Below are 27,584 nucleotides of genomic sequence, written 5' to 3'. Positions count from 1 at the left end.
ACACAAATCTAAATGGTAGATAGGCATTCTGATTAGCATATAGGCAAGTAAGCATAATGAATAAGAACATGAATCATGAATCAAACTTGAAACTTGAAATTTATAAACCCGGAATATTTATGTTAGGTTACATCGAAACCCTAGTTATAGATTTTAGGGGTGGGCATTCAAACCGAAGAACTGAGCCAAACCAAGCCCGAAAAAATCAGAAGAAAAAAAAAACCGTGTTGACCAAAATTGGACTAAGTTGACCAAAAATCGAATCGGACTGGTTCAACCCGATTCTGATTTCGTTTGCTGTTTTAAAAAATTGGACCGGTTATTTATTAAATATATAGTTTTTAAAAATTATTTAAATATGCTATATTATGATTGGTTGATGCACCAATTCTACATTCTTTGTATAAAAAGGAGTGCACATAACCTCACCCCATTTATCCTTTGTTTCTAACCCTTACTCAGCTCTCTCCCCATCTCTCCTCCCCTTCATTATTTTCTTAGCTGCCCTTTCTCTATTATATATATATATATATATATATATATATATCTCTCTCTCTACGACGACGACGACGACGAAGAAGGTGAAGGGGATGATGATGGTGAGGGACATATCGACAACGACGACGATAAGGGTGAGCCCATACCTTCATCGATGACGACGACAGTAACGACGAGAGGGTGAGTTCTTTCTTTTCCCTTATTTTTTGTTGTTTTTAGTAGATTCCAAAGATTTTTCTCAAATCTGTTTTTCTGAATTTCTATTAATCAATATTGGAATGTTGGTTGTCCATACGTTCATGACTTTCTCAACAAAAGAATAGAGAATATTTGTGGTTAATTTGCAGTCCGTAGTTATATGCTTTTGACAATTAATTTACATGTGAGTTTCTTTTTTATTTTTATTTTTCTTTCTGGAATAAGGATTTCTATTCAATTTATCTTTCTAGAACAGTGGGTTGCTATTTCATGAGGGAGATGGCAAAGTTGCAGTCCATGTCATGTATTCTTGGCCTTCTTCCCTGATGCTTCTATTACTTTCTTGTAAGATGGTTTTGAAGAGATCTGGTCTATCTTTGGAGGGATTTTTCCCTGAATATCTCTTTCGCTTTTGAGTTCTTTATTCTTTCGCTTTTGTTAAATAACTGACAATTGATAAAGTTTTAAATGCTTTGTAGGTTGGGAAAAGTTATTTATACCTGGAGCGGAAGCAAGAAGTTATTACATTTTCTCAGTTTCTTGAGAGAATTAAGGCTAATGGCTCTTCCTCTACTGCCCCAACATATCTTGAGAGGATTTGCATCTCATATTCACCAAATGCAACTTTTGAAATTATTCTTATAAACTGGTACTTTTAAACTTTTATTAATATGTTCTTTTGTGTTTTTGGTAGAAACGGATCATTGGAGCTTCTGAGATGCGGCAACAAAGAAAATTGAGCTGTAATTTAAAATTTGGTCGTAATTTAGTTTGCTTCATTATAAATTTGGTTGTAATTTTTAAATTTAATGTTGGATTATTTTATTATTTTTGCAAAAGAATGATTGCTTTATTCAATATGGAAAGTGGGCCAATTGTGATTTTTAAGCCCAAAAAGTTTAAAAATTCGATTGGGCTTGAAGCTAGAAATATCCACAGAAAAAGCAAAAACAAAATCAATTAGGCTTGAAGCTAGAAATGTAAAACAAAAAAACAAAAAAATCAATTAGGCTTCGGAGTCAGTCCAAACCAGGAAAACCGAAAACCGAATGGTTCAGGTTTGTTATTAAAATTTCATAAAAACTGGACCAGACCGGACCAATGAACAGTACCGATTTCGATTCAAATTTTATATGAAAATCGGTCCAAACCGGACCATGCCCAGCCCTAATAGATTTAGCTACTCATAATGGGAAAGAAACTTAAACAGAAATAAGAAAATATAATGAATGCAATAAGAGTAGAAAACCCTTTTTCTAAAGTTCTTGTGGTGAAACTCTTGGAGAAGCATTGGACACCACGTCTAGAAAGAGGAAATTCGTAGGGAAATGGAAGATAGGCTTGTTGGGACAGTTTTGGTAATTTTGGGCTATTTAGAGCTTTGGGTTGATTGCTGAAGTGTTTGGGATTGTTCGAGTGTTTGAAGGTGATTTCTCAATGTGTTTGGGGAATGATGGGAGTGTGGAGGATGGAATGAAGGATGGATGAATTGTGGGAGTGTGAATCCCAAGATATGTGCTTTTCTTTGGTATGGAATGGATGTGGTATTTATAGGGAGAATGAAGTGAGAAATCTGAATTGAGTATGGTTTTCACCTACAACACCCACTTCACCAACATTACCTAACACACCAATGTAATTGAAAATCAGTTCTTTTTTATTTGGCTGTTGCACTTCACCAACAAATGTCACCAGAAACCATAGCTCATGCATAGCTCATCATGACCAAGCAACAATCAGTTCATCCTTAGGTTAGCATGACCAACAACTTCATGGGCTCACGGATTGGGCTTCTCTTAAGCAATTGATGACTTTGAGCCGTCCATCTTGAAGTTCCAAATGTCATATTTCCAACCACGTGTCATTTGGACCAATCCAAGGTCAAAGTAATGCATTAAGGCTTAAACGAATTGTTAACTCAGTATGCACATTTTTGCACCATTTTGCATCTTTTCCTATCCAAAGCCACCAATTCTACCGCTCAATGAACTGAATGATAAACACAAAAGAAATTAAAAGCACAAGTTTAACTTATAACGTTATTGGTCTGGGATAGCAAAATAATGCTATCCTAGTTTCATAGAAGCCTTTCTCCTCTCTCTCTCTCTCTCTCTCTCTCTGCACATAATGGTTTGCTCTAGTAAGCGTGCAATATTCATAGGTGGGTTGTGGCAGCTATCCCATCTTGGCGGTCTAAGCTCTTCTAGTAAGCGTGCAATATTCATAGGTGGGTTGTGGCAGCTATCACATCTTGGCGGTCTAAGCTCTTAGGCTGCGCCTCTATTTTGAATTTTGATTGACATTGAGAGAGATACCGATGATATTCCAATTAATCACATACATACGCTTATCTGGGACTCACTTTAAAAACTGATTCAATTGTGGTAATCTAGTTGTGATTAGAGCGGCTTATCTTCAACTGCTTTTTGCATACTTCTCTCTTGGGTTGGCTTTTGTTCCTAAAATTGATGATACGCAACGCACACATACATATATAGTGATAATTGGGTCAGAATTGGAATTCTCTTTTACGACTAGCCGAAGAAATAGATGAAGCAAGCAATCAAACAAGAACAATTATGCTGGACTTCAAATATATGCAGTATGTGTCTAAATCACAAAGCTCAAATAATAGATAGCATGAGTTGATTTTGCAAATAGAATAATAAAACAAGGGTCTGCTTTCCGGAAAAGCATTCTTCCTTGACAAAGAAATGTTTTGACTGATAATTCCTTCCATTACTTCAGATAAGCTCACCATTGGCAGCAGCAGGTACTCTTACAGAAACACATTTTAAAAGGAAAAAGAAAGATACTTACTCTTTTTAGTTTCTAGGTTGAACATAAACACTTGTACGAACAACTATAGTTCACTCGACCCAAGACCAACAGAGTATCTACAAAAGTCTTCATCACACAGAACTTCCCAACCATCTCACACAGAGAAGGGGGCATCATAATGACAAGACCAAAATGTAGATTGGCAAATTCTATCTATAAATCTACGAGACAAGATAAGATGGGGGCCAGTGCTAACCACGTGCAGCAGCACTTATACCTTTATTTCTCTACCAAAAATCCAGCTGAATGGAACAGTGGTTGCTTGCTTCGCCCTTCCCTGAGCCCTCTCCTCCAACCTTCTAATTCTTGGCGGCAATCCACAGACGAAATCTTGTGCTCTACGTCCCTCGCCAGAAAGACCCGTCAACTTCTCTATGTTCCATCTTCCAACCAAAAACTCCAAAATATCAGCATAATCCCTAGCAGTATACACTTCAAGCCGCTGGGCAACAGCCGAGAAATGTTCAAAAAGATTATCATCTTGACCATCGTACATCAAGTGGGCTGGCATTGATATTTTTTTCTTCATCATGTCAGCTAAAGCCAAGACAGTGCCATCTGGATCAATCTCAAAGAGCTTTTCCACAATTTTTGTATAGGCAGTTTCGTGGCGTTTTTCATCTGAGGCAATGGTACCACATATCTGAGCCAATTTCAGGTCCCCGTGCTCTTTGGCTTGCCTGGCTGTGTTCCCATGGGATATGAATGTTGCCCTCTCTTGAAATGAAGTATATATGAACCCAAGGTAGGGATTGTTTTCTGTTTTAGGGTCCTAAAAAGGAACGGATAATTGAAAACTAGAATCTAATCATAATCATAATCATAAAAATAAAAATATAAGAAGAGAAGAGGGTGCAGCTATGTTTCAAGTGTGTATGTCATGTACCAGTGAATCAGGCATAAACTAGACTGAAATTCCACTCTAACTGACATGCAGATGTTCTCTGAGTAACTAGAATTATGGAGATATGATCATAAAGGGAGACTTCCATAAACAGAAATGACATGGAAAATTTATGATCATGATGTACTTTTTAACATTATATAACTGGTTCTTGTCTTTCCTATACTTATGACCAGCTAAAAGGTCTTAAGCTTCTTCATCTGTAGTCAAGGGGAATGACGTAAAAGAAAAAGAAAAAAAAAAGGAAAACGAGAAAAAAGAAGATAACAATTACATTGCACCCTAGTCCAGCAGTTAGCATCCTTTATGATTAGTATAATTTCAAAAGCTTTCCTACAATGCCAAAATTCCTAAGTGTGGACTCAGAAAAGTATCCCAAAAAATATTATTGTTCAGAAATAACCAAAATTGAAAGAAAGAAAAAAAGAAGAGAGAGAATATAAAAAAATCTCACCATTCCTGATCCAATAAGATACTGAATTGTCTTCTCGATTTGTCTCATATCTACTCTTCCCGAGAGATAAAGATACTTGTGAAGAAGGTCACCATGCCTATTCTCTTCGGCAGTCCAGGCCCTGGTCCATACTGCCCAGGAAGTAAGGCTTGCACCAGTCTCATCCCGAACTCCATCTAAGGTATTAAGCATTGTCTGGTATGTTGGTAGGGCTTCTTCGGTGATCATATCTCCAACCAACACAACAAAATAATCATCAGGAATTTCCTTTGCTCTTTCCCTCAGCTCCTTAACTTGCTCATAGAATCCATCTGACTCAGGGAGTGGAAGAAAATCTTGTGGTTGCCAGCACTTCTCAACAGGCTTTAGGTGCACCAAGATGTTATTCTCAGCCCAACCTTCTAATGATGTGAAGATCTCAATCTGTTCAGGAGGCATTGAATGAGTCACTTGAACATGTGTCTCACGTGGAGGGCAATAAGACTTCTTCAGATTCTCGGTCTCTCTATAACAAGCAGAAAAAGAAGATATTAAAATGATATACTTCAAATGATAAATCTAACAACCATTACAAAAGCTTTCTAATTCCCCAAATAACATACTTCAAGTTACATTGCAATTAGATAAAAATTCCTAGGAAACCTTATATTTCACCTATATATAATTCTATATAGGTGAGGGAGAAAACGTACATATACAAGAAGCATTTGAATAGATAATGAAAATAAGAAACAAGCAAAAGAATACGAATACCAACTGGGAGAGAGAGAGAGAGAGAGAGAGAGAGAGAGCATTTTGCTTTTAAAAGTATGCTCATCTAATAAGACACAGGAGAAAACTTGAGAACATGACAAAGGTAGATTTCATGTATACCAATGCAAATGACAATCAAAATACTATTAAACATGTCAAAAAATATGACGCTTACACATTTGATAAATGAGAAACCAGGGAAAAATATACTTGAATAATATTGCATTATAATTTATATGAATAATAGACTGATAATTAATTCAGGTGCATATGGTAATTGTTTAGCAGAACTCTTGAACATAAAGACGGAGAGAGAAATAGAGTTTAAGAAATTCATACAATGAGCTGACTACCTACATTGTACCAATCCATGACAATATATACAATTGAAAAAAAAGAAAAGAAAAAAGTAAAAAGTATAGTGCAAAGACTCAAACATTAAACAAACGAAAGTAGCTGAACTTAATTGGAAAAAGATCCAACTAGAGTGACAATTGTCAATCATACAAGTTTAATATCCGTAGTGGATACAATAATTACTCAAACACAGAAATAAAAAAATAATTGAAGTATTGGAGAAAATATAAAACATCAAACTGCCAGAAAATGAAGGCACAGGGGACAACAGTTTGTATATGAAATCACATATTATTAAATAATATGTTAAATAAATGAAACTAGTCCACCTACAGAACCTAGTTCCAAAAGAAAGTATAAACCCAAGAAATCAGACCTACCTCTCAACAAATGTGAGAAATAGTTACACAGACAGCACAAGCACACCTTCAGAATTCAGATTGAAAAGAACAAAAAGAAAATCACCGTATCACCTTCAAAATCTTACCCGCTAGATCAACACAGATAAAATTCAATAGGAATAAAAGCATAAAATAATTCTCTTCAAGAAAAAGAAACTAAAATAGGATTAAAAAATAACATTTAATCATCATTTGAAGTTCTTTTGCATGTTTCCCCAGCAAGGATTGAACAGATATACATGCATGCAGTTAAAAGAAAAATCCAAAATAATAATAAACAAGAAGAAACTAGCTTACAACCTGATCCCATCAAAGAAGTGCCCATGAATTATATCTACATAGAGCATCATGCAACTTGCAAAGCTAACTGAAGGGAGAGGACAGAATAAGAAAACATAATTTCAATTATGTTTCACCGATCTCAATAACCACATTACATTTCTCAAAATACAATCTGAATGAGATTTATTTAAAAAACAAACCCCAAAATTCAAAAAACACCATCAGAAAAATAAGAAACAGAAGAGTTTTTCTTTATTTATTTTTTTCTAAAACAACGCATAGAGTTTAAGAAATTAACCCCATATTCAGCTGCATTAGCATAAAAGATTTTAATTTCAAAAAATACAGATCAACAGAATGGCTAAAAAATCATTCTTGAAGATACCCATTTGCATTTTTTGCGAAGGGACAGAGAACCCAACATGATCAGTCACGCAAAAATTATTTAAAAAACAAAAGTAAAGAAGGAAACTCACTTAGGGGAGGAGTGAAGAGTGGAGGCCATGAAGATTTTTGGAGATCTGAGATTGTGGGACTTAGAAGGGAGGTTGTGAGATGGGAAGGTCATCATGGAATTGAGACTCAGAGCCATTTCTGCTTGCTTGCTTTCTTTCTTTTTCTCTTTCTTGAATCCAAAAGAGCTTTGCAAAATTGCTTTGCTGTTGAGTTGGTTTCAGTTCAGCTTATACGACGTGTTTATTTCTTATAAAGTGGGTGTGGGAGAAAGAGGGAGAAGGCAACACGAAGAGATGAGAAAGGAACAACCGCAACCAAACGAGGAAATGCTTGGCGAGAGAGACGGAAACTTCATTATTAAAGTTGCCGTATTCCCATAAGGACCAGTCATTTCCAACCTAATTACGTTACTTGCCACTTAGATTTTTGGTCGGTTTGGTTTGGTTGCTTCTTTGATTATTTCATTTTATTGTTTAGGCTTTTTGTTTTTCTTGCGACTTGCCGAAACGCAAGCCAAATCTAGTCTTACATTCTGTAGAGTGTAGATCTCAAATATCTAGGGATGGCATTTTAGACCCAAAAATTGAAAAATCATAAAAATTAACCGACAATTTACCGTAATGGAACCGCAATCGCGGAAAACTGAACCGCATTCGAGGTATGAAGAACCGAACCGCATTTGCGGTTGCAGTTACGGTATTTGATTTTCAAAACTTAAGGTTACTGCAAATCGCGACTATATTTTTTTTTTTAATTGCATTTTGTATATAGCATTGGTGCTCAAACCACACAACAAGGTCCTTCAAATCCACTCACCACCACCAACACTTGAGTTTGTAACTTTATTTTGTAACATTGGTGCATTGCATTTTCCTTTTAGTTTGTACCTTTAATTAACTTTAAATTGGATATTTCCTTTGGGTTGTAACTTTAATTCATTTTGCATTGCATTTTCTTTTTGGTTTGTAACTTTAAAGATTTGGAATTGGAATGCTTGAGAAGTTGAGGTTGTGAATACTTGAGAAGTTTAACTTTAATTGGAATGCTTGGAAGTGTAACTTTAATTTTCTTTAGGTTGTGAATGCTTGAAAAGTTGAGGAGGTTATGAATTTATACATGCTTGAGAAGTTGAGGTTGTGAATTTATATTTTTGGATTAAAGTATGATTGAACTCAAAAGGCTTTAAAAAAAAGCATCAAAATTAGGCCTAAAATGTGAAAATTTGGATTTTTATGACACAAAAAGAACTTGTAGTTTTAAATCGCTAATTCACAGTAACCGACCGTTTTTTGCTGCTCGGTTTGCGGTTTCAAAAATCATCATACCGCAAATAGTCGGTCGGTTTGTAGTTTAGGCAAAAATTCGCGGTTACCGAATCGCAACCACCCCTACAAATATATATCCCAGAAAAACAAAAATCTCAAATAATAATACAACATAGCAGTGCAGGAAACAAAGCCGAGAAAGAATACAGGTTGCAATTCTCAGTTCCATTTCTCCACCATGTATGTTTCGAGTTTAGAGTTTTCCGTTGATTGATATAAGGCTCATAAAATATATATCCGTCTGTGTCTGTCTCTGTGTGTGGGGGTTTTAATTTGGTTGTTGACAATAATTAGTGTAAATCTTTAAGGGGTAAATCCATGACTTGAAAACGTTTGGAGATGCGTGCTTGTAAATTAAGCTGGAATTAGGGACAGATATGTGGTGAGATGAAGATAACCGATGAATTAATGTGTTGTTTTTTCCGTAAACAAAATCCGAGAGAGCCAGAAGCAGCCGCCACTACATTTTCAAGGGTGCGGTGGGTGGGACCCAAAACAAGAAAGAAGATTAAGCTCAAGAAATAATATTCCCACATGGATCCGTTACATGCTGGTTGTTGCAGCAGAGAGTGCAAGGCATAGCATAGCATAGAAAATACAATAGCCTCGTATCATATCCTCCAGTCCAGGTGAGCTGACACCCAATAATGAATAGAATAGTAAATATTCATCTCCTCTGATTCTTTGCGTTTTGTTGTCACATCTCATATGAGATGAGATGCAATGTGATGTTTTTTTTATATAAATTCTTTTCTTTTATTTCAGTCTCTTTATAAACAAAATTATTTTAAGGAGCAAAACTGTAACAAGAAAAACAAAAGGCAAGTAAGCAGAAATTTTCATGGTGATGGACATGGATGGTTGTGGTAAATACTAAACATTGTACGAACGAAGGAACCAAGTTCCCCAATTAGTGACATTTAAAAGCATATGTTAGTTTAACATGCTTAGATCTTATGTCTCAGATTCGAATCCCCACAACATCATAATTGTGTGTGTGTGTGTGAGATATCACATTTTCCTTTAGTTTCGGCAATCAGTCAAGCCAAGCTTTAGGTTAGGGGTTGGGTGTGTGCCCACCACCCCGCACAGCCCCTATGAATTACGAACAAAAGCAAGAGCAAGGGCAAGGGGCAAGGACAGCCAATAAATAAACCAATCTCCCACCTATATTTTCCTTCCGTTTTAATTGTCTAATTAGTTCTCTCAGGTGAATGTCAATAAGCTTTTATTTTTGTTTTATGTATGTCCCTTTAAAATAAAGAAAAAGTATTTAAAGAACATTTGGTGAATAAGAGCAGTTTGGAATAATTTCAACCATGATTACTTTATATATATATATATATATTAACTATGGACAAAATCCTGAATGTTTCTTGTCAAAGCTTTTCCACCAATAACGTACCCATATATATAAATGCAAATGACTCAAGATACTTTCCCAAAAGCCAAAAGCCAATTTACGTTGAAAAGTCACGTGTAGATGTTTATTTCAACAACTAATTGCTGCTCTTTAATAAAGGCATACTTTGTATCCAACCAAAAACACACAAAAAAAGGACATAGTCTGATTATTCATAGTCAGTCTATCAGTCAGTCAGTCTTTGTAATCGTAAAATGATAGTTAGATATCAAGCAAGCAGCAGACGTAGAAATTCCTAGCCTATTGAATCTGTTTTACTTTCTGAAACAAACAAAAAAAAAGAGTTTACACCAAACCTCTATGGGATTTGGATTGGGACAATCTGGGTATCTGCAGCGGATATATGCTATGCTATTAACCGAAAAAACAGCCCATAAATCCATTCCATATATTACAAAAAGAAAAAACAAAACGAAACAGCAATCTACGGGCGTTCATATGCGCAACCCTGCTGCCCTTGTCCAAAACAACCTGGCTTCACAGCTGGCTGAGGTGACTTTTCATTAGGATTGAAACTTTTACCAGTAGGCGGCAAGCACCTTTTCGAGAAAAATGCAGCAATACTCTTGGTCTGCCCAGCTCTCTTTTCTGTTAATCACAAAGGAATATTAGTCTTAAAGAACCAGATTCATTACGGTAATTTGAGGATGGTCAGGTCAAACATACCAGGAGATATTGACAAGCCAACTTTGTCCAAAATTTCTTTCTTCACCTACATTACAAGATGAACATGTATTAAGCAAACCACAACTTTCTACAAACATAGATTACTGTATGTTGTATATCCTCCATTCATCAGCCAAAGCAACTCAATTGCTACTAAACTTAACAGTTACCTTAACCACTATAGTAACTAAATTTTATAACAAATTGTAACTAAGCAAAAAAGATAAGTATCTACATGAGCCCCTTTTTTAAGACACGATACTACCAAATGTGCTTGTTCTGGGCCTAAGCTCAACACAATAGAGCACCACAGGGCACAGGCACATAAAAATTCCATAAACAATTGTGCCTAATTGAAATATCACGCAGATGGCAGCACAAACCATTTTACATCTCCACTCCTGAGTGACCAAACTCTGAGATTTCAAATATTCAAGACTTTGTGTGTGTGTGTGTGTGTGTGTGTGTGTGTGTGTGTGTGTGGAGGCGTAATGGCAATTAACCAAGTTATGGTCATTAACCTGCCATCGGTTATCTGCAAAATCTGATATCTCACGCACTTTATTCCTTAACTGAGACTTCGACATATCTGGAAACTTTTTCTGCAAAGTTTGTAACACTTTATTGATGCCCTGTGAGCATGACTGAATGGCAGACACCTGAAAATTGCAAGATTATAATATTCTTAGCAACCAACTATTGGCACTGTCAACAAGAAAGAAATTCAAAGCAAAGCAAAATATTTATGAAGCTAACGCTCTCCCTATTTATAGTTCATACTATCACTAAGTTTAAATTGGATGCAGTATTAATGAAACAGCTCATGTAAAATTGAAACCTCACACAAAGGTTTCTGATTCAAGATGTAAACACTACTTACTATTGTAGGCAAATCCGATTCTGGTATAACAGTAACAGAGGAAATTGATTTAACACAGGGCGTGCCATTTGAAAGGCAAACTTCTTGGTCTTCTTCTGGTAAGCCATCAACTGATATCTCCACAGGTGAACTGCCAGGAAATACATGCATACTAAGAGCTTGCAAGCACATCTGTTCGAGCTTAAGAATACCATTAAGATCTTCAGCTGTTAGCAAAGAGACCTTCTCATGCATCAAATTTGATATAATTAAAGGCTGATTTTTCTGAAGAGAGCGTTCTGTCAAATTTCCTAAATATTTTTGCTGTCGAAGCAAAATAGAGAATTTCTCGCTCTCTAAATCTTGCGTAAAACTAGGTGAGATTCTGGTCTCCTCATATGTTATATCAGTTTCCATCCTGTCAACTTGTACTCCCTGCAAGCATAAAAAAGGGCAAGTTTCATAAATAGGTACTTCGACTTTTTGATTACATGGTGATCATTTCAGCCAAATCGTTAACAATTTGTTCGTCTATTTATTTGATCAAACACAGATGCCTCAGTGGTTTCCAGTCAGGCTGACTTTTTTTCAACAACATCCTTAAATGGACTTCAAAAAATAGACAGTTCGGATAATCAATTTATAAGCAGAGTGGGACCCACAAATAGTATTACATGAGGAACCGCAACTCAAGCCCACTGTACATATATTATATTATAGTAACGAGTTAAGGTATTTCCAAGCTATGGAATAAACTTGCCCCAAAAAGCGTTTTACATGGGGCATTCTCTGAAAGTAAAGGAACAGCTCAAATGTTTCAATTATGACCTTTTTAGACCAATACACATGAATCTCTTTTTGAGGGACTGAAACATAAATGAATCCATGTCAGCTAAAATTAGATTTTTTTTATTAATCATAACATCACACAAGGGAGAGTTGAAACAATTAATTTTAGTTGGACACGTTCAACCATTTGACAAGGGAACTTTGCAAATGGCTTAAGACAATACAAACACAAGGCTTACACAAGTCAGCTAGGATAAGCAAAAAGAAGTTTAAGGAATGTAGGCACCAAATAAAATATTTTTGCAAAGTAAATCATTCACGTTATACTCACCAATTGTACCTGTAAATGACTAGAAGGAAAGGAAATGAAAATGTGAATGACTTAGATATCTCCGTACAATACTAGTTGAGTACAATTAGATGAGAATTATGAGCATTTCGATCCTATAGAAGTCTGAAAATTATGTAACGAAATGAAAACTCATCCATGAAACTGAAATACAACTATTAACCACTCTTTACCTTTTATTCTATGAATGAGAAGGGACAAGATTTCACTCATTAATAACAAGTAGAACAATTTAGAGAGGAAAATGTTATGCCTAAAGAGTTACTCCATGACATTAGTTCTTACAATGGCCTACACACATAGCACACCAACCAAATTTGTAGACATACTCAATGATCATCCAAAACATTATCACAAGGGTAAAAAGTAACTTCGCAACTTCAATCATCAAAATTACTGACCTCATTTTCTGAGAGATACCCATCAGGTACAAAAAAGCCATCTTCACTATCATCTTCATCATCAGCTTTTGAACACCCTTCTTCTAAGCCTTCCTCTTCATCGTCTTTATCACAATCAGACAGGCTTTCACCAGGATCCTCCTGGATAATGACACAGTCATTACTGACAATTATCGCCTACATATCAACTACATGGTATGAAAAAGAGTCACATATTACCTCTTCCCACTCCTCATCGCTATCCACATCATAATCCAAGTCCGGGTCCTTCCTAAAAGGGTGACAGGGTCGAACAACATGACTGAAAACCACATTATAACAAATACAATCAGTCTAATATTTCCGCCGCAATTAGTCGAGCCTTCTAGGTGCTAGGCAACCAGGAAAAAAAACCTTCCTATACTGAAACATAACACAAAGTGTTATGAGTTAATTCCACTATTGCATAAAAGGACAACAGAAAATTCCCATTCACAACAATATGCAATGTGTAAATTCAGATCCAAATAGACAAACAAAAACATGTAAAGCACTCAAATGCTTTACTTTCTTGCTCCCCTTTTACTATTGTAACCTAGCTACCAGATATTATAAACAAACATGGCATGTTTCCAACCAATTACTTGGCAATTGACAAATGATATGTTACTTTCTTAAACTTCAAGCAGTCGTCCAAGTTGACTGATCAAATAGTGGACTCTTTGCGGGTGCCTATTTTAGACCACCTCCTTTCAGACACAATTTGGGCTTAATATATCTCACTTAAGTCTCACTCTCCCACAACTAAAATTCATGAAGGAGATGAACTCACCTTTTCTTAGGCCATATACCATAGAATGCAGGTCTACAGCTCTTATCAAATTGTAACAACTGCTTTCCCCGTTTGCACTTTTTAACATCAGTAAGAGAAAAATCTGTATTAGCCTGACATGATTTATCATCGGAAACATGTTCTCTCCATCTATCTACAAGTTTCTCTGTGCTTAAATCATCACCACGAACTAGTCCTTTACTGGTTGTGAGCTTAAGTTCCTTAAATAGTTCAGTCTTAGGCTTCTGACGTATGCCCCAGTGTTGGTTTCTGTTTGACCGAATAAAATGGCCTAAGTGGCGCCAGGAGCACAAGTGCAACCTGCAATGTATGAAGAAATTATCATTATAAATTGAGAAGAATGCATCTTTAATGGTTATATGGTTTGAACATTAATGATGCCAACCTGCGGATATCCTCAGCAATAATCTCCTCATTAGATGAAAGAGTATGATCCATTGACTGGGTGACTACCTCAGGCATATTTTCACTGTTTTTACTCAACAAATCAGACACAGTTGCTTTAGTTGGAAATTGGTCACTCTGGCATGCCACGATGGTTTTGCTTCTTTTGACAAAACGTTCCATGATTGAAGCTTGCTTTTTTATGGATAGTTGCTTTTTCAACTCAGCTTCTTCCTTTTCTCGACGGCGTTGTTCTTTTTCAGCATCTTCTTGCTGCTTCCTCTGCAGTTTCCTCATTTCAGACTCTTCTTTTTCACGACGCTTTTCATCTTTTTCTGACTCTCCTTGAAGCCGCTTTAGCTCCTTCTCCTGAAATACTTCTACAGTTAATCCTGACAAGAAAACTAGGTAGCCCAGAGGGTGTCAACAAATAACTTACACTTAACCATTCTTCCTTTTGACGTTCACGTTCCAATCTTTTTTTCTCTTTCTCAGACACTCGTTTATCTCTCTCCATTTGTTTGATTAATAATTTCTCTTCTCTTTTAGCCTCTTTCTTTGCCCTATGACAACAGTCAAACAAAAAAAAAAAAAATACCTTAATAGGAAACAAAAAATTTGAAATTTTGATATACTCTTTACTCATACTCACTGAATATACATACATGTCTGCACCATTTTTCACCGATAAGCGATCCATTAATGAGCGGATCTTTGCCTCGCACAGCGCTTTATCAAGCTGTTCGGATGCCTTCATCAGGTCAAGTATGTAATTTTGATCGCTCTCTGGCTTTTGTAATGCCATTGCCATTGCTAGCACAAACATAAATGTCAGTAACTCACCTCACAATCCAAAACTAAATGAATGTAACAAAGATGACGTAGTATTTAAAGGTGCAGAATGTTCAAGTCAGGATCATGGACACCACTAAACTAACTTATATTTCTTTTCATAGTCAAATGAAAATGAATTAGATAAAACATACATCAATGAGCCGAATTTATGTGTACACAGTGTATAAACTAACAAGACACTAGATGCGGGCTCTAAAACTTAAAGAAACATGGTCAAAAGGTATAAAAGATTTGTCACATCAGCGTACAAGAGAATAGGACTCCAGTTTGCACCACCTTTAATTACTCCACACTCTCAGCCACTCAGACCTTGGAAACATTGAACAACCTTTTCCCCAACATAAAGAGACTTTTTTTTTACCATTGCATGTCACTACCCAAAAAAGATAAAAGAAATTGAATATAAGTTACAAAGATAATCTGTAACAATGTGGCACCACCCCTCCCAAAGAAGCATTTTGGAATTTCTGATTGTTGATTGGAAACATCAATCTAGAGCAAACAAGTCACTTCCTGTCTTTATTCTTCAATTTCTATGCATCGTTTGCTTTTCTACATTTCCATTAATCAACTTAAAGTAAATGAAAGGCTAGCCAACCCCTTTTCTTATTTCTGCTTCAAGAGGTGTTTATGCATGGCTAGTCACATCACAACTAGTAAGCATTGAGTTAGAACATCAATGCTCCCCAGATGCATCATGTGCATATGACAAAGCAAAATATGATTACGAGGAAATGCTTGGCGAGAGAGACGGAAACTTCATTATTAAAGTTGCCGTATTCCCATAAGGACCAGTCATTTCCAACCTAATTACGTTACTTGCCACTTAGATTTTTGGTCGGTTTGGTTTGGTTGCTTCTTTGATTATTTCTTTTTATTGTTTAGATTTTTGTTTTTCTTGCGACTTGCCGAAACGCAAGCCAAATCTAGTCTTACATTCTGTAGAGTGTAGATCTCAAATATCTAGGGATGGCATTTTAGACCCAAAAATTGAAAAATCATAAAAATTAACCGATAATTTACCGTAATGGAATCGCAATCGCGGAAAACTAACCGCATTTGCGGTATGAAGAACCGAACCGCATTTGCGGTTGCGGTCAGTGGCGGATCCAGGATTCTCGAGCCAAGGGGTCACTGCGTAAAAACTTCGAAATTTTTTTAGAAGAAAATAACACTAGAAAAACAGAACCATCAACCAACCTCTCTCTCTGTCTTTGGGGACTTTCATCGAGCACGTTCAGTGCATCCAAGGGGTCAACAAGCTGCTGGCCAAGGGGTCTGCAACTGTTCTCCTGCGAGCTCCACAGCAAACGCCGGCATGCCAAGGGGTCAATTGACCCCTCTTGTCCCTTGCTGCGTCCGCCCCTGGTTGCGGTTATGGTATTTGATTTTCAAAACTTGAGGTTACTGCAAATCGCGACTATTTTTTTTTTTTTAATTGCATTTTGTATATAGCATTGGTGCTCAAACAACACAACAGGATCCTTCAAATCCATTCACCACCACCAACACTTGAGTTTGTAACTTTAGTTTGTAACATTGGTGCATTGCATTTTCCTTTTAGTTTGTACCTTTAATTAACTTTGAATTGGATATTTCCTTTGGGTTGTAACTTTAATTCATTTTGCATTGCATTTTCCTTTTGGTTTGTAACTTTAAAGATTTGGAATTGGAATGCTTGAGAAGTTGAGGTTGTGAATACTTGAGAAGTTTAACTTTAATTGGAATGCTTGGAAGTGTAACTTTAATTTTCTTTAGGTTGTGAATGCTTGAAAAGTTGAGGAGGTTATGAATTTATACATGCTTGAGAAGTTGAGGTTGTGAATTTATATTTTTGGGTTAAAGTATGCTTGAACTCAAAAGGCTTTAAAAAAAGCATCAAAATTCGGCCTAAAATGTGAAAAATTGGATTTTTATGACACAAAAAGAACTTGTAGTTTTAAATCGCTAATTCACGGTAACCGACCGTTTTTTGCTGCTCGGTTTGCGGTTTCAAAAATCATCATACCGCAAATAGTCAGTCGGTTTGTAGTTTAGGCAAAAATTCGCGGTTACCGAATCGCAACCACCCCTACAAATATATATCCCAGAAAAACAAAAATCTCAAATAATAATACAACATAGCAGTGCAGGAAACAAAGCCGAGAAAGAATACAGGTTGCAATTCTCAGTTCCATTTCTCCACCATGTATGTTTCGAGTTTAGAGTTTTCCGTTGATTGATATAAGGCTCATAAAATATATATCCGTCTGTGTCTGTCTCTGTGTGTGGGGGTTTTAATTTGGTTGTTGACAATAATTAGTGTAAATCTTTAAGGGGTAAATCCATGACTTGAAAACGTTTGGAGATGCGTGCTTGTAAATTAAGCTGGAATTAGGGACAGATATGTGGTGAGATGAAGATAACCGATGAATTAATGTGTTGTTTTTTCCGTAAACAAAATCCGAGATAGCCAGAAGCAGCCACCACTACATTTTCAAGGGTGCGGTGGGTGGGACCCAAAACAAGAAAGAAGATTAAGCTCAAGAAATAATATTCCCACATGGATCCGTTACTTGCTGGTTGTTGCAGCAGAGAGTGCAAGGCATAGCATAGCATACAAAATACAATAGCCTCGTATCATATCCTCCAGTCCAGGTGAGGTGACACCCAATAATGAATAGAATAGTAAATATTCATCTCCTCTGATTCTTTGCGTTTTGTTGTCACATCTCATATGAGATGAGATGCAATGTGATGTTTTTTTTTTTTTATAAATTCTTTTCTTTTATTTCAGTCTCTTTATAAACAAAATTATTTTAAGGAGCAAAACTGTAACAAGAAAAACAAAAGGCAAGTAAGCAGAAATTTTCATGGTGATGGACATGGATGGTTGTGGTAAATACTAAACATTGTACGAACGAAGGAACCAAGTTCCCCAATTAGTGACATTTAAAAGCATATGTTAGTTTAACATGCTTAGATCTTATGTCTCATATTCGAATCCCCACAGCATCATAATTGTGTGTGTGTGTGTGTGTGATATCACATTTTCCTTTAGTTTCGGCAATCAGTCAAGCCAAGCTTTAGGTTAGGGGTTGGGTGTGTGCCCACCACCCCGCACAGCCCCTATGAATTACGAACAAAAGCAAGAGCAAGGGCAAGGGGCAAGGACAGCCAATAAATAAACCAATCTCCCACCTATATTTTCCTTCCGTTTTAATTGTCTAATTAGTTCTCTCAGGTGAATGTCAATAAGCTTTTATTTTTGTTTTATGTATGTCCCTTTAAAATAAAGAAAAAGTATTTAAAGAACATTTGGTGAATAAGAGCAGTTTGGAATAATTTCAACCATGATTACTTTATATATATATATATATATTAACTATGGACAAAATCCTGAATGTTTCTTGTCAAAGCTTTTCCACCAATAACGTACCCATATATATAAATGCAAATGACTCAAGATACTTTCCCAAAAGCCAAAAGCCAATTTACGTTGAAAAGTCACGTGTAGATGTTTATTTCAACAACTAATTGCTGCTCTTTAATAAAGGCATACTTTGTATCCAACCAAAAACACACAAAAAAAGGACATAGTCTGATCATTCATAGTCAGTCTATCAGTCAGTCAGTCTTTGTAATCGTATAATGATAGTTAGATATCAAGCAAGCAGCAGACGTAGAAATTCCTAGCCTATTGAATCTGTTTTACTTTCTGAAACAAACAAAAAAAAAGAGTTTACACCAAACCTCTATGGGATTTGGATTGGGACAATCTGGGTATCTGCAGCGGATATATGCTATGCTATTAACCGAAAAAACAGCCCATAAATCCATTCCATATATTACAAAAAGAAAAAACAAAACGAAACAGCAATCTACGGGCGTTCATATGCGCAACCCTGCTGCCCTTGTCCAAAACAACCTGGCTTCACAGCTGGCTGAGGTGACTTTTCATTAGGATTGAAACTTTTACCAGTAGGCGGCAAGCACCTTTTCGAGAAAAATGCAGCAATACTCTTGGTCTGCCCAGCTCTCTTTTCTGTTAATCACAAAGGAATATTAGTCTTAAAGAACCAGATTCATTACGGTAATTTGAGGATGGTCAGGTCAAACATACCAGGAGATATTGACAAGCCAACTTTGTCCAAAATTTCTTTCTTCACCTACATTACAAGATGAACATGTATTAAGCAAACCACAACTTTCTACAAACATAGATTACTGTATGTTGTATATCCTCCATTCATCAGCCAAAGCAACTCAATTGCTACTAAACTTAACAGTTACCTTAACCACTATAGTAACTAAATTTTATAACAAATTGTAACTAAGCAAAAAAGATAAGTATCTACATGAGCCCCTTTTTTAAGACACGATACTACCAAATGTGCTTGTTCTGGGCCTAAGCTCAACACAATAGAGCACCACAGGGCACAGGCACATAAAAATTCCATAAACAATTGTGCCTAATTGAAATATCACGCAGATGGCAGCACAAACCATTTTACATCTCCACTCCTGAGTGACCAAACTCTGAGATTTCAAATATTCAAGACTTTGTGTGTGTGTGTGTGTGTGTGTGTGTGTGTGTGTGTGTGTGGAGGCGTAATGGCAATTAACCAAGTTATGGTCATTAACCTGCCATCGGTTATCTGCAAAATCTGATATCTCACGCACTTTATTCCTTAACTGAGACTTCGACATATCTGGGAACTTTTTCTGCAAAGTTTGTAACACTTTATTGATGCCCTGTGAGCATGACTGAATGGCAGACACCTGAAAATTGCAAGATTATAATATTCTTAGCAACCAACTATTGGCACTGTCAACAAGAAAGAAATTCAAAGCAAAGCAAAATATTTATGAAGCTAACGCTCTCCCTATTTATAGTTCATACTATCACTAAGTTTAAATTGGATGCAGTATTAATGAAACAGCTCATGTAAAATTGAAACCTCACACAAAGGTTTCTGATTCAAGATGTAAACACTACTTACTATTGTAGGCAAATCCGATTCTGGTATAACAGTAACAGAGGAAATTGATTTAACACAGGGCGTGCCATTTGAAAGGCAAACTTCTTGGTCTTCTTCTGGTAAGCCATCAACTGATATCTCCACAGGTGAACTGCCAGGAAATACATGCATACTAAGAGCTTGCAAGCACATCTGTTCGAGCTTAAGAATACCATTAAGATCTTCAGCTGTTAGCAAAGAGACCTTCTCATGCATCAAATTTGATATAATTAAAGGCTGATTTTTCTGAAGAGAGCGTTCTGTCAAATTTCCTAAATATTTTTGCTGTCGAAGCAAAATAGAGAATTTCTCGCTCTCTAAATCTTGCGTAAAACTAGGTGAGATTCTGGTCTCCTCATATGTTATATCAGTTTCCATCCTGTCAACTTGTACTCCCTGCAAGCATAAAAAAGGGCAAGTTTCATAAATAGGTACTTCGACTTTTTGATTACATGGTGATCATTTCAGCCAAATCGTTAACAATTTGTTCGTCTATTTATTTGATCAAACACAGATGCCTCAGTGGTTTCCAGTCAGGCTGACTTTTTTTCAACAATATCCTTAAATGGACTTCAAAAAATAGACAGTTCGGATAATCAATTTATAAGCAGAGTGGGACCCACAAATAGTATTACATGAGGAACCGCAACTCAAGCCCACTGTACATATATTATATTATAGTAACGAGTTAAGGTATTTCCAAGCTATGGAATAAACTTGCCCCAAAAAGCGTTTTACATGGGGCATTCTCTGAAAGTAAAGGAACAGCTCAAATGTTTCAATTATGACCTTTTTAGACCAATACACATGAATCTCTTTTTGAGGGACTGAAACATAAATGAATCCATGTCAGCTAAAATTAGATTTTTTTTATTAATCATAACATCACACAAGGGAGAGTTGAAACAATTAATTTTAGTTGGACACGTTCAACCATTTGACAAGGGAACTTTGCAAATGGCTTAAGACAATACAAACACAAGGCTTACACAAGTCAGCTAGGATAAGCAAAAAGAAGTTTAAGGAATGTAGGCACCAAATAAAATATTTTTGCAAAGTAAATCATTCACGTTATACTCACCAATTGTACCTGTAAATGACTAGAAGGAAAGGAAATGAAAATGTGAATGACTTAGATATCTCCGTACAATACTAGTTGAGTACAATTAGATGAGAATTATGAGCATTTCGATCCTATAGAAGTCTGAAAATTATGTAACGAAATGAAAACTCATCCATGAAACTGAAATACAACTATTAACCACTCTTTACCTTTTATTCTATGAATGAGAAGGGACAAGATTTCACTCATTAATAACAAGTAGAACAATTTAGAGAGGAAAATGTTATGCCTAAAGAGTTACTCCATGACATTAGTTCTTACAATGGCCTACACACATAGCACACCAACCAAATTTGTAGACATACTCAATGATCATCCAAAACATTATCACAAGGGTAAAAAGTAACTTCGCAACTTCAATCATCAAAATTACTGACCTCATTTTCTGAGAGATACCCATCAGGTACAAAAAAGCCATCTTCACTATCATCTTCATCATCAGCTTTTGAACACCCTTCTTCTAAGCCTTCCTCTTCATCGTCTTTATCACAATCAGACAGGCTTTCACCAGGATCCTCCTGGATAATGACACAGTCATTACTGACAATTATCGCCTACATATCAACTACATGGTATGAAAAAGAGTCACATATTACCTCTTCCCACTCCTCATCGCTATCCACATCATAATCCAAGTCCGGGTCCTTCCTAAAAGGGTGACAGGGTCGAACAACATGACTGAAAACCACATTATAACAAATACAATCAGTCTAATATTTCCGCCGCAATTAGTCGAGCCTTCTAGGTGCTAGGCAACCAGGAAAAAAAACCTTCCTATACTGAAACATAACACAAAGTGTTATGAGTTAATTCCACTATTGCATAAAAGGACAACAGAAAATTCCCATTCACAACAATATGCAATGTGTAAATTCAGATCCAAATAGACAAACAAAAACATGTAAAGCACTCAAATGCTTTACTTTCTTGCTCCCCTTTTACTATTGTAACCTAGCTACCAGATATTATAAACAAACATGGCATGTTTCCAACCAATTACTTGGCAATTGACAAATGATATGTTACTTTCTTAAACTTCAAGCAGTCGTCCAAGTTGACTGATCAAATAGTGGACTCTTTGCGGGTGCCTATTTTAGACCACCTCCTTTCAGACACAATTTGGGCTTAATATATCTCACTTAAGTCTCACTCTCCCACAACTAAAATTCATGAAGGAGATGAACTCACCTTTTCTTAGGCCATATACCATAGAATGCAGGTCTACAGCTCTTATCAAATTGTAACAACTGCTTTCCCCGTTTGCACTTTTTAACATCAGTAAGAGAAAAATCTGTATTAGCCTGACATGATTTATCATCGGAAACATGTTCTCTCCATCTATCTACAAGTTTCTCTGTGCTTAAATCATCACCACGAACTAGTCCTTTACTGGTTGTGAGCTTAAGTTCCTTAAATAGTTCAGTCTTAGGCTTCTGACGTATGCCCCAGTGTTGGTTTCTGTTTGACCGAATAAAATGGCCTAAGTGGCGCCAGGAGCACAAGTGCAACCTGCAATGTATGAAGAAATTATCATTATAAATTGAGAAGAATGCATCTTTAATGGTTATATGGTTTGAACATTAATGATGCCAACCTGCGGATATCCTCAGCAATAATCTCCTCATTAGATGAAAGAGTATGATCCATTGACTGGGTGACTACCTCAGGCATATTTTCACTGTTTTTACTCAACAAATCAGACACAGTTGCTTTAGTTGGAAATTGGTCACTCTGGCATGCCACGATGGTTTTGCTTCTTTTGACAAAACGTTCCATGATTGAAGCTTGCTTTTTTATGGATAGTTGCTTTTTCAACTCAGCTTCTTCCTTTTCTCGACGGCGTTGTTCTTTTTCAGCATCTTCTTGCTGCTTCCTCTGCAGTTTCCTCATTTCAGACTCTTCTTTTTCACGACGCTTTTCATCTTTTTCTGACTCTCCTTGAAGCCGCTTTAGCTCCTTCTCCTGAAATACTTCTACAGTTAATCCTGACAAGAAAACTAGGTAGCCCAGAGGGTGTCAACAAATAACTTACACTTAACCATTCTTCCTTTTGACGTTCACGTTCCAATCTTTTTTTCTCTTTCTCAGACACTCGTTTATCTCTCTCCATTTGTTTGATTAATAATTTCTCTTCTCTTTTAGCCTCTTTCTTTGCCCTATGACAACAGTCAAACAAAAAAAAAAAAAATACCTTAATAGGAAACAAAAAATTTGAAATTTTGATATACTCTTTACTCATACTCACTGAATATACATACATGTCTGCACCATTTTTCACCGATAAGCGATCCATTAATGAGCGGATCTTTGCCTCGCACAGCGCTTTATCAAGCTGTTCGGATGCCTTCATCAGGTCAAGTATGTAATTTTGATCGCTCTCTGGCTTTTGTAATGCCATTGCCATTGCTAGCACAAACATAAATGTCAGTAACTCACCTCACAATCCAAAACTAAATGAATGTAACAAAGATGACGTAGTATTTAAAGGTGCAGAATGTTCAAGTCAGGATCATGGACACCACTAAACTAACTTATATTTCTTTTCATAGTCAAATGAAAATGAATTAGATAAAACATACATCAATGAGCCGAATTTATGTGTACACAGTGTATAAACTAACAAGACACTAGATGCGGGCTCTAAAACTTAAAGAAACATGGTCAAAAGGTATAAAAGATTTGTCACATCAGCGTACAAGAGAATAGGACTCCAGTTTGCACCACCTTTAATTACTCCACACTCTCAGCCACTCAGACCTTGGAAACATTGAACAACCTTTTCCCCAACATAAAGAGACTTTTTTTTTACCATTGCATGTCACTACCCAAAAAAGATAAAAGAAATTGAATATAAGTTACAAAGATAATCTGTAACAATGTGGCACCACCCCTCCCAAAGAAGCATTTTGGAATTTCTGATTGTTGATTGGAAACATCAATCTAGAGCAAACAAGTCACTTCCTGTCTTTATTCTTCAATTTCTATGCATCGTTTGCTTTTCTACATTTCCATTAATCAACTTAAAGTAAATGAAAGGCTAGCCAACCCCTTTTCTTATTTCTGCTTCAAGAGGTGTTTATGCATGGCTAGTCACATCACAACTAGTAAGCATTGAGTTAGAACATCAATGCTCCCCAGATGCATCATGTGCATATGACAAAGCAAAATATGATTTTTCTCTTGGTATATAGTCTCAGGGAGCATTCAAATTACAAAAAACAGAGGACAAGGAAATCAACTAGATTGCATTCTTCTGTTTCAGCCAAACAGCAGTAACATGTTACAAGGTTTTCAAGGATGGAGGTAAATATTTTGGTGATGTATTGACTGAGAATGATAATGAAGGCAATATTTATGTTGACAATCAGAATTAAGGTGAAACCCATCTGGCATGTGATGACAATACAACTATCATGTGATTCAATTATAACACAAGTAAAATAGACAAACAAATCCATAGCATTATTGCTCATCATTATGTAATGCACAAGACACCCAAAACCAGTCATTTAATTAAGGAAGCATATATGTACCAGAAACTGCAGTAATCCTCTCATGGATCTTTCTTCGACAAGTGCGCCTAATATTCAACACTCCGCGCACAGGTGCTGGCATCAACTTTACATCCCTTGTCTATGCAATAGGTAAGAAAAGATAAAAACTTAATAGACCAAAGATAAAGTAAATAGTGAAGTACAGAAAGTTGCCAAACAGCAAGGATTAGTATGCCCAACAAAATATGCAAGCAAGAAAACGGTAAACACTCAACATATCAGAAAAAGAAAAAGAAATGTGGGTCAAAAAACAAAAGCCTTTTATACACACATCAAAGGCAATCAAATTAAGAACATGAAATATTCATGTATTCAAAAACAAAGAAAAGAAAATAAGAAACAAAGACAAACTGACAGGGGCATTCGGTATTCCCTCCCAGCGCCAAATTAAATACGCCCACAATAGAACTGCAATTAGAGGAAGACCTATACATACAAAAGAAGCACAATAATCTAAACAAAATTAACCAAAACATAACAACCAAGGTTCACAAATCTATCAACAATTCAGGAAATCACATAAATTGAACATACTCAGTTATCAAAAAACCAAAACCAATACAAATGGGCACAAATTGAACATTCATAAAAATTCAATAGTAAAAAGAATCATCACCTCCCAACACCAAAGACACGACTCGGACTCGTCCTCCAACACATCAGCATCAACATTCGGCACACCGTACATCACTCTTTGTCCAACAAAGAGCACAATGCTCTTCACACAGGCCAAAGTCACATTCCCAAAAGCCTCATTTCCGTTCTTGACCTTCTCGAAAACCTCCTCAACAAGCTTCGACAATGGCAGCCCACTCTCTTCGATCAAAGCCCCAATGACCGAATTCAAATTGTTACCACATAGCTTCACATCTAAATCGACTCTCTGACCCATCACTTCCATGTAGAACCCAAACAACCCATCAAGTTGTTTGCGAAAAGATTCAATCTGAGCCTCTTTTGCCTCAAGTCCCAAACATTCTGGGCTGAAGCTAACCCTCTTTCGCTTCTGGGTCTTCCTCGCTCGATCTTGGTCGTTGGATTTCCGGCCAATTGGGTTATCTCCGCCGTCAATTGCTACCACTTCACACATCATTTTCAAACTCTAGGGCTAGAAAAGTCCGATTCACTCAAACACATATGAAAATTCACAGATCAAAAGCCCGAACTCCTAGATAATCTGAACCAGACGGAAAAACGACGCTGCTTGGGTCCAATGGACGGGGGATTAAGAAGAAAACGAATAGGACAAGTGAACAGCTGAGTATTTCAGAAACCCTAATGAGAGAGAGAATGGCTTTTCCAAATATCTTCACCGTCTTTTCTTCTTTTATCTTTTTTAAACAAAGAAATTCTTGGAGATACTGAAAAGATGGGTGGGAGTTGTGGAGACAGAGCGGCAACCAGATATATAAAGTAACAATTTTTCCAACAGCTATGAATAATTTTGAAGACGAAACAAATTTATTTATTTTTTCTGTTTTCTATAAATAATTAAATAAAATGCTCTTGGAGAATAATATTACCAAAAGGGTTGCCATACTTTTATTTTTCCCGCCAAAAAGGTTTGCCTCCAAAATTGCGAAAATAACGCTTTTTATGATTTTCGTTTTTCGCGCCTCTGGTGTTCGTTTGCGCGGGACACCGGAAAATGAGACACGTGGGGGGACGCATGGCATTTGCCAGTACTCGTGGCGCCTGAGGAAGATAGTATAATTAAATTCCACGCAGAACAATTTAGAAACAAGGTTAACAATTTTGCCACAAAATAATTGAAATTAAATATTTATGTTTTTTTTTCGAAAATGTGTCTTTTTTTATAGTAATTTTCCCTTTATTACTCGAAGGTAGACTGGTTTTGTTGGATGTCAAAGACTAATAAGAAAGAGAATAGCAAGAAACAGGGAGAGAGATTTTTATTTTTTAAAAATCTTATGTTCAAAATGTCTACCAACATAAAGCCTCAACGGACCTCTTTCATTACTTCTGTTTTTAATAAGTAATAGTGAAGATTCAAATATTCTAAGTTGGATCCCTTAGGCCATCTCCAGGAGTGGAGGCCTAAACATAGTCAATCCATAAAATTTAGTTCATTATTTATAGTTTTTTAAAGAATAGTATTGGGCTATATTTTTATCGTCTCCACCAGTGCATGACTAAATCATAACCCCTTAATATTTTATTAATTTTAAATATATTAGTTAATTTAATTAAATTATTATTTATACACTATTCAAAATACATTTTAGATGAGGGGACTTTTTTTGTATGAAAGGAGGAAGGATAATAGGTAAATGATGAAAAAATTGTGGAAAATTTTGTAGAATGATGAAAAGAGTAAGGATAGTATGTAAAATGAAGGATGAAAAGAATGTAGGAAATTAGATAGAAGGATGAAAATAACGTGGGAAATTATGTAGAAATGAGGTTGGTGTTTATAGAAGAAAAAAAATTTGGATTTTTATAGATTTTTTTCATATAAAAAAAAACCAATTTTTAGGTTTTTTTTTTTGAAAAATAATAATAATGGCTAGTTGACGTCAAGTGGCCTGAAATAGCCCACCCAAGAATCATGCCAAGTTTGGCCCAACAATTTGCCTCTTTGGCATGCTAACTAGGTTTGGGCCAATGATATTGCATGTTTAGCCCAATTGTCGGAGATGACTTTTAGGCGTGAAATGACTAAATTTGTGGGTTTAGCTCACTGCTTAGGCCATCTCCAACTTTAACGAGCTAAACGTCACATTTTTGGTTTAGCCTAAAAACCTTCTCCAACCCATGTATTGGATGGGCTTAGATATTGTCTACTGGATTGCATGGACTGAAAACTGGTGAACCCCACGGAGAGAAGAAAAGTAGCCCACACGAACAAGTGAATAAAGA

The 27,584-nt window shown here is 36.2% G+C and overlaps 3 protein-coding genes and 1 long non-coding RNA gene across 4 annotated transcripts; 1 reads left to right on the top strand and 3 right to left on the bottom strand.

The window, feature by feature from the left end:
• Nucleotides 1–457: 457 nt before the first annotated feature.
• LOC117630748 lies at nt 458–1,554 on the top strand. Its single transcript, XR_004586248.1, has 2 exons — nt 458–678; nt 1,176–1,554. It is a non-coding gene; the product is annotated as an uncharacterized LOC117630748 (long non-coding RNA).
• A 1,707-nt stretch (nt 1,555–3,261) lies between these two features.
• Nucleotides 3,262–7,623, bottom strand: LOC117630747 (stearoyl-[acyl-carrier-protein] 9-desaturase, chloroplastic-like). The gene is made up of 3 exons (XM_034363500.1): nt 7,165–7,623; nt 4,896–5,400; nt 3,262–4,309 (listed from the first exon to the last, which is right to left on the bottom strand). The coding sequence occupies exons 1-3, from the start codon at nt 7,278–7,280 to the stop codon at nt 3,749–3,751; spliced, it is 1,182 nt and encodes a 393-aa protein (XP_034219391.1). The 5' UTR covers nt 7,281–7,623; the 3' UTR covers nt 3,262–3,748.
• Nucleotides 7,624–10,118: 2,495 nt separating this feature from the next.
• On the bottom strand, nt 10,119–14,983 carry LOC117631515 (chromatin assembly factor 1 subunit FAS1-like). The gene is made up of 10 exons (XM_034364723.1): nt 14,838–14,983; nt 14,612–14,735; nt 14,174–14,541; nt 13,768–14,088; nt 13,176–13,257; nt 12,957–13,097; nt 11,439–11,852; nt 11,080–11,217; nt 10,559–10,604; nt 10,119–10,480 (listed from the first exon to the last, which is right to left on the bottom strand). The coding sequence occupies exons 1-10, from the start codon at nt 14,981–14,983 to the stop codon at nt 10,317–10,319; spliced, it is 1,944 nt and encodes a 647-aa protein (XP_034220614.1). The 3' UTR covers nt 10,119–10,316.
• Nucleotides 14,984–18,689: 3,706 nt separating this feature from the next.
• Nucleotides 18,690–26,144, bottom strand: LOC117631185 (chromatin assembly factor 1 subunit FAS1). The gene is made up of 12 exons (XM_034364190.1): nt 25,321–26,144; nt 24,684–24,783; nt 23,409–23,556; nt 23,183–23,306; nt 22,745–23,112; nt 22,339–22,659; nt 21,747–21,828; nt 21,528–21,668; nt 20,010–20,423; nt 19,651–19,788; nt 19,130–19,175; nt 18,690–19,051 (listed from the first exon to the last, which is right to left on the bottom strand). Exons 1-12 carry the CDS (start codon nt 25,795–25,797, stop codon nt 18,888–18,890), a joined length of 2,523 nt encoding a protein of 840 aa, XP_034220081.1. The 5' UTR covers nt 25,798–26,144; the 3' UTR covers nt 18,690–18,887.
• Nucleotides 26,145–27,584: the final 1,440 nt, after the last annotated feature.

This window comes from Prunus dulcis, chromosome 6 (genome assembly GCF_902201215.1).
Source record: "Prunus dulcis chromosome 6, ALMONDv2, whole genome shotgun sequence".
NCBI classification, from domain to species: Eukaryota; Viridiplantae; Streptophyta; class Magnoliopsida; order Rosales; family Rosaceae; genus Prunus; species Prunus dulcis.
Note: the sequence above shows the minus strand (reverse complement) of the source record. Positions and strands in the feature narration are given on the sequence as shown.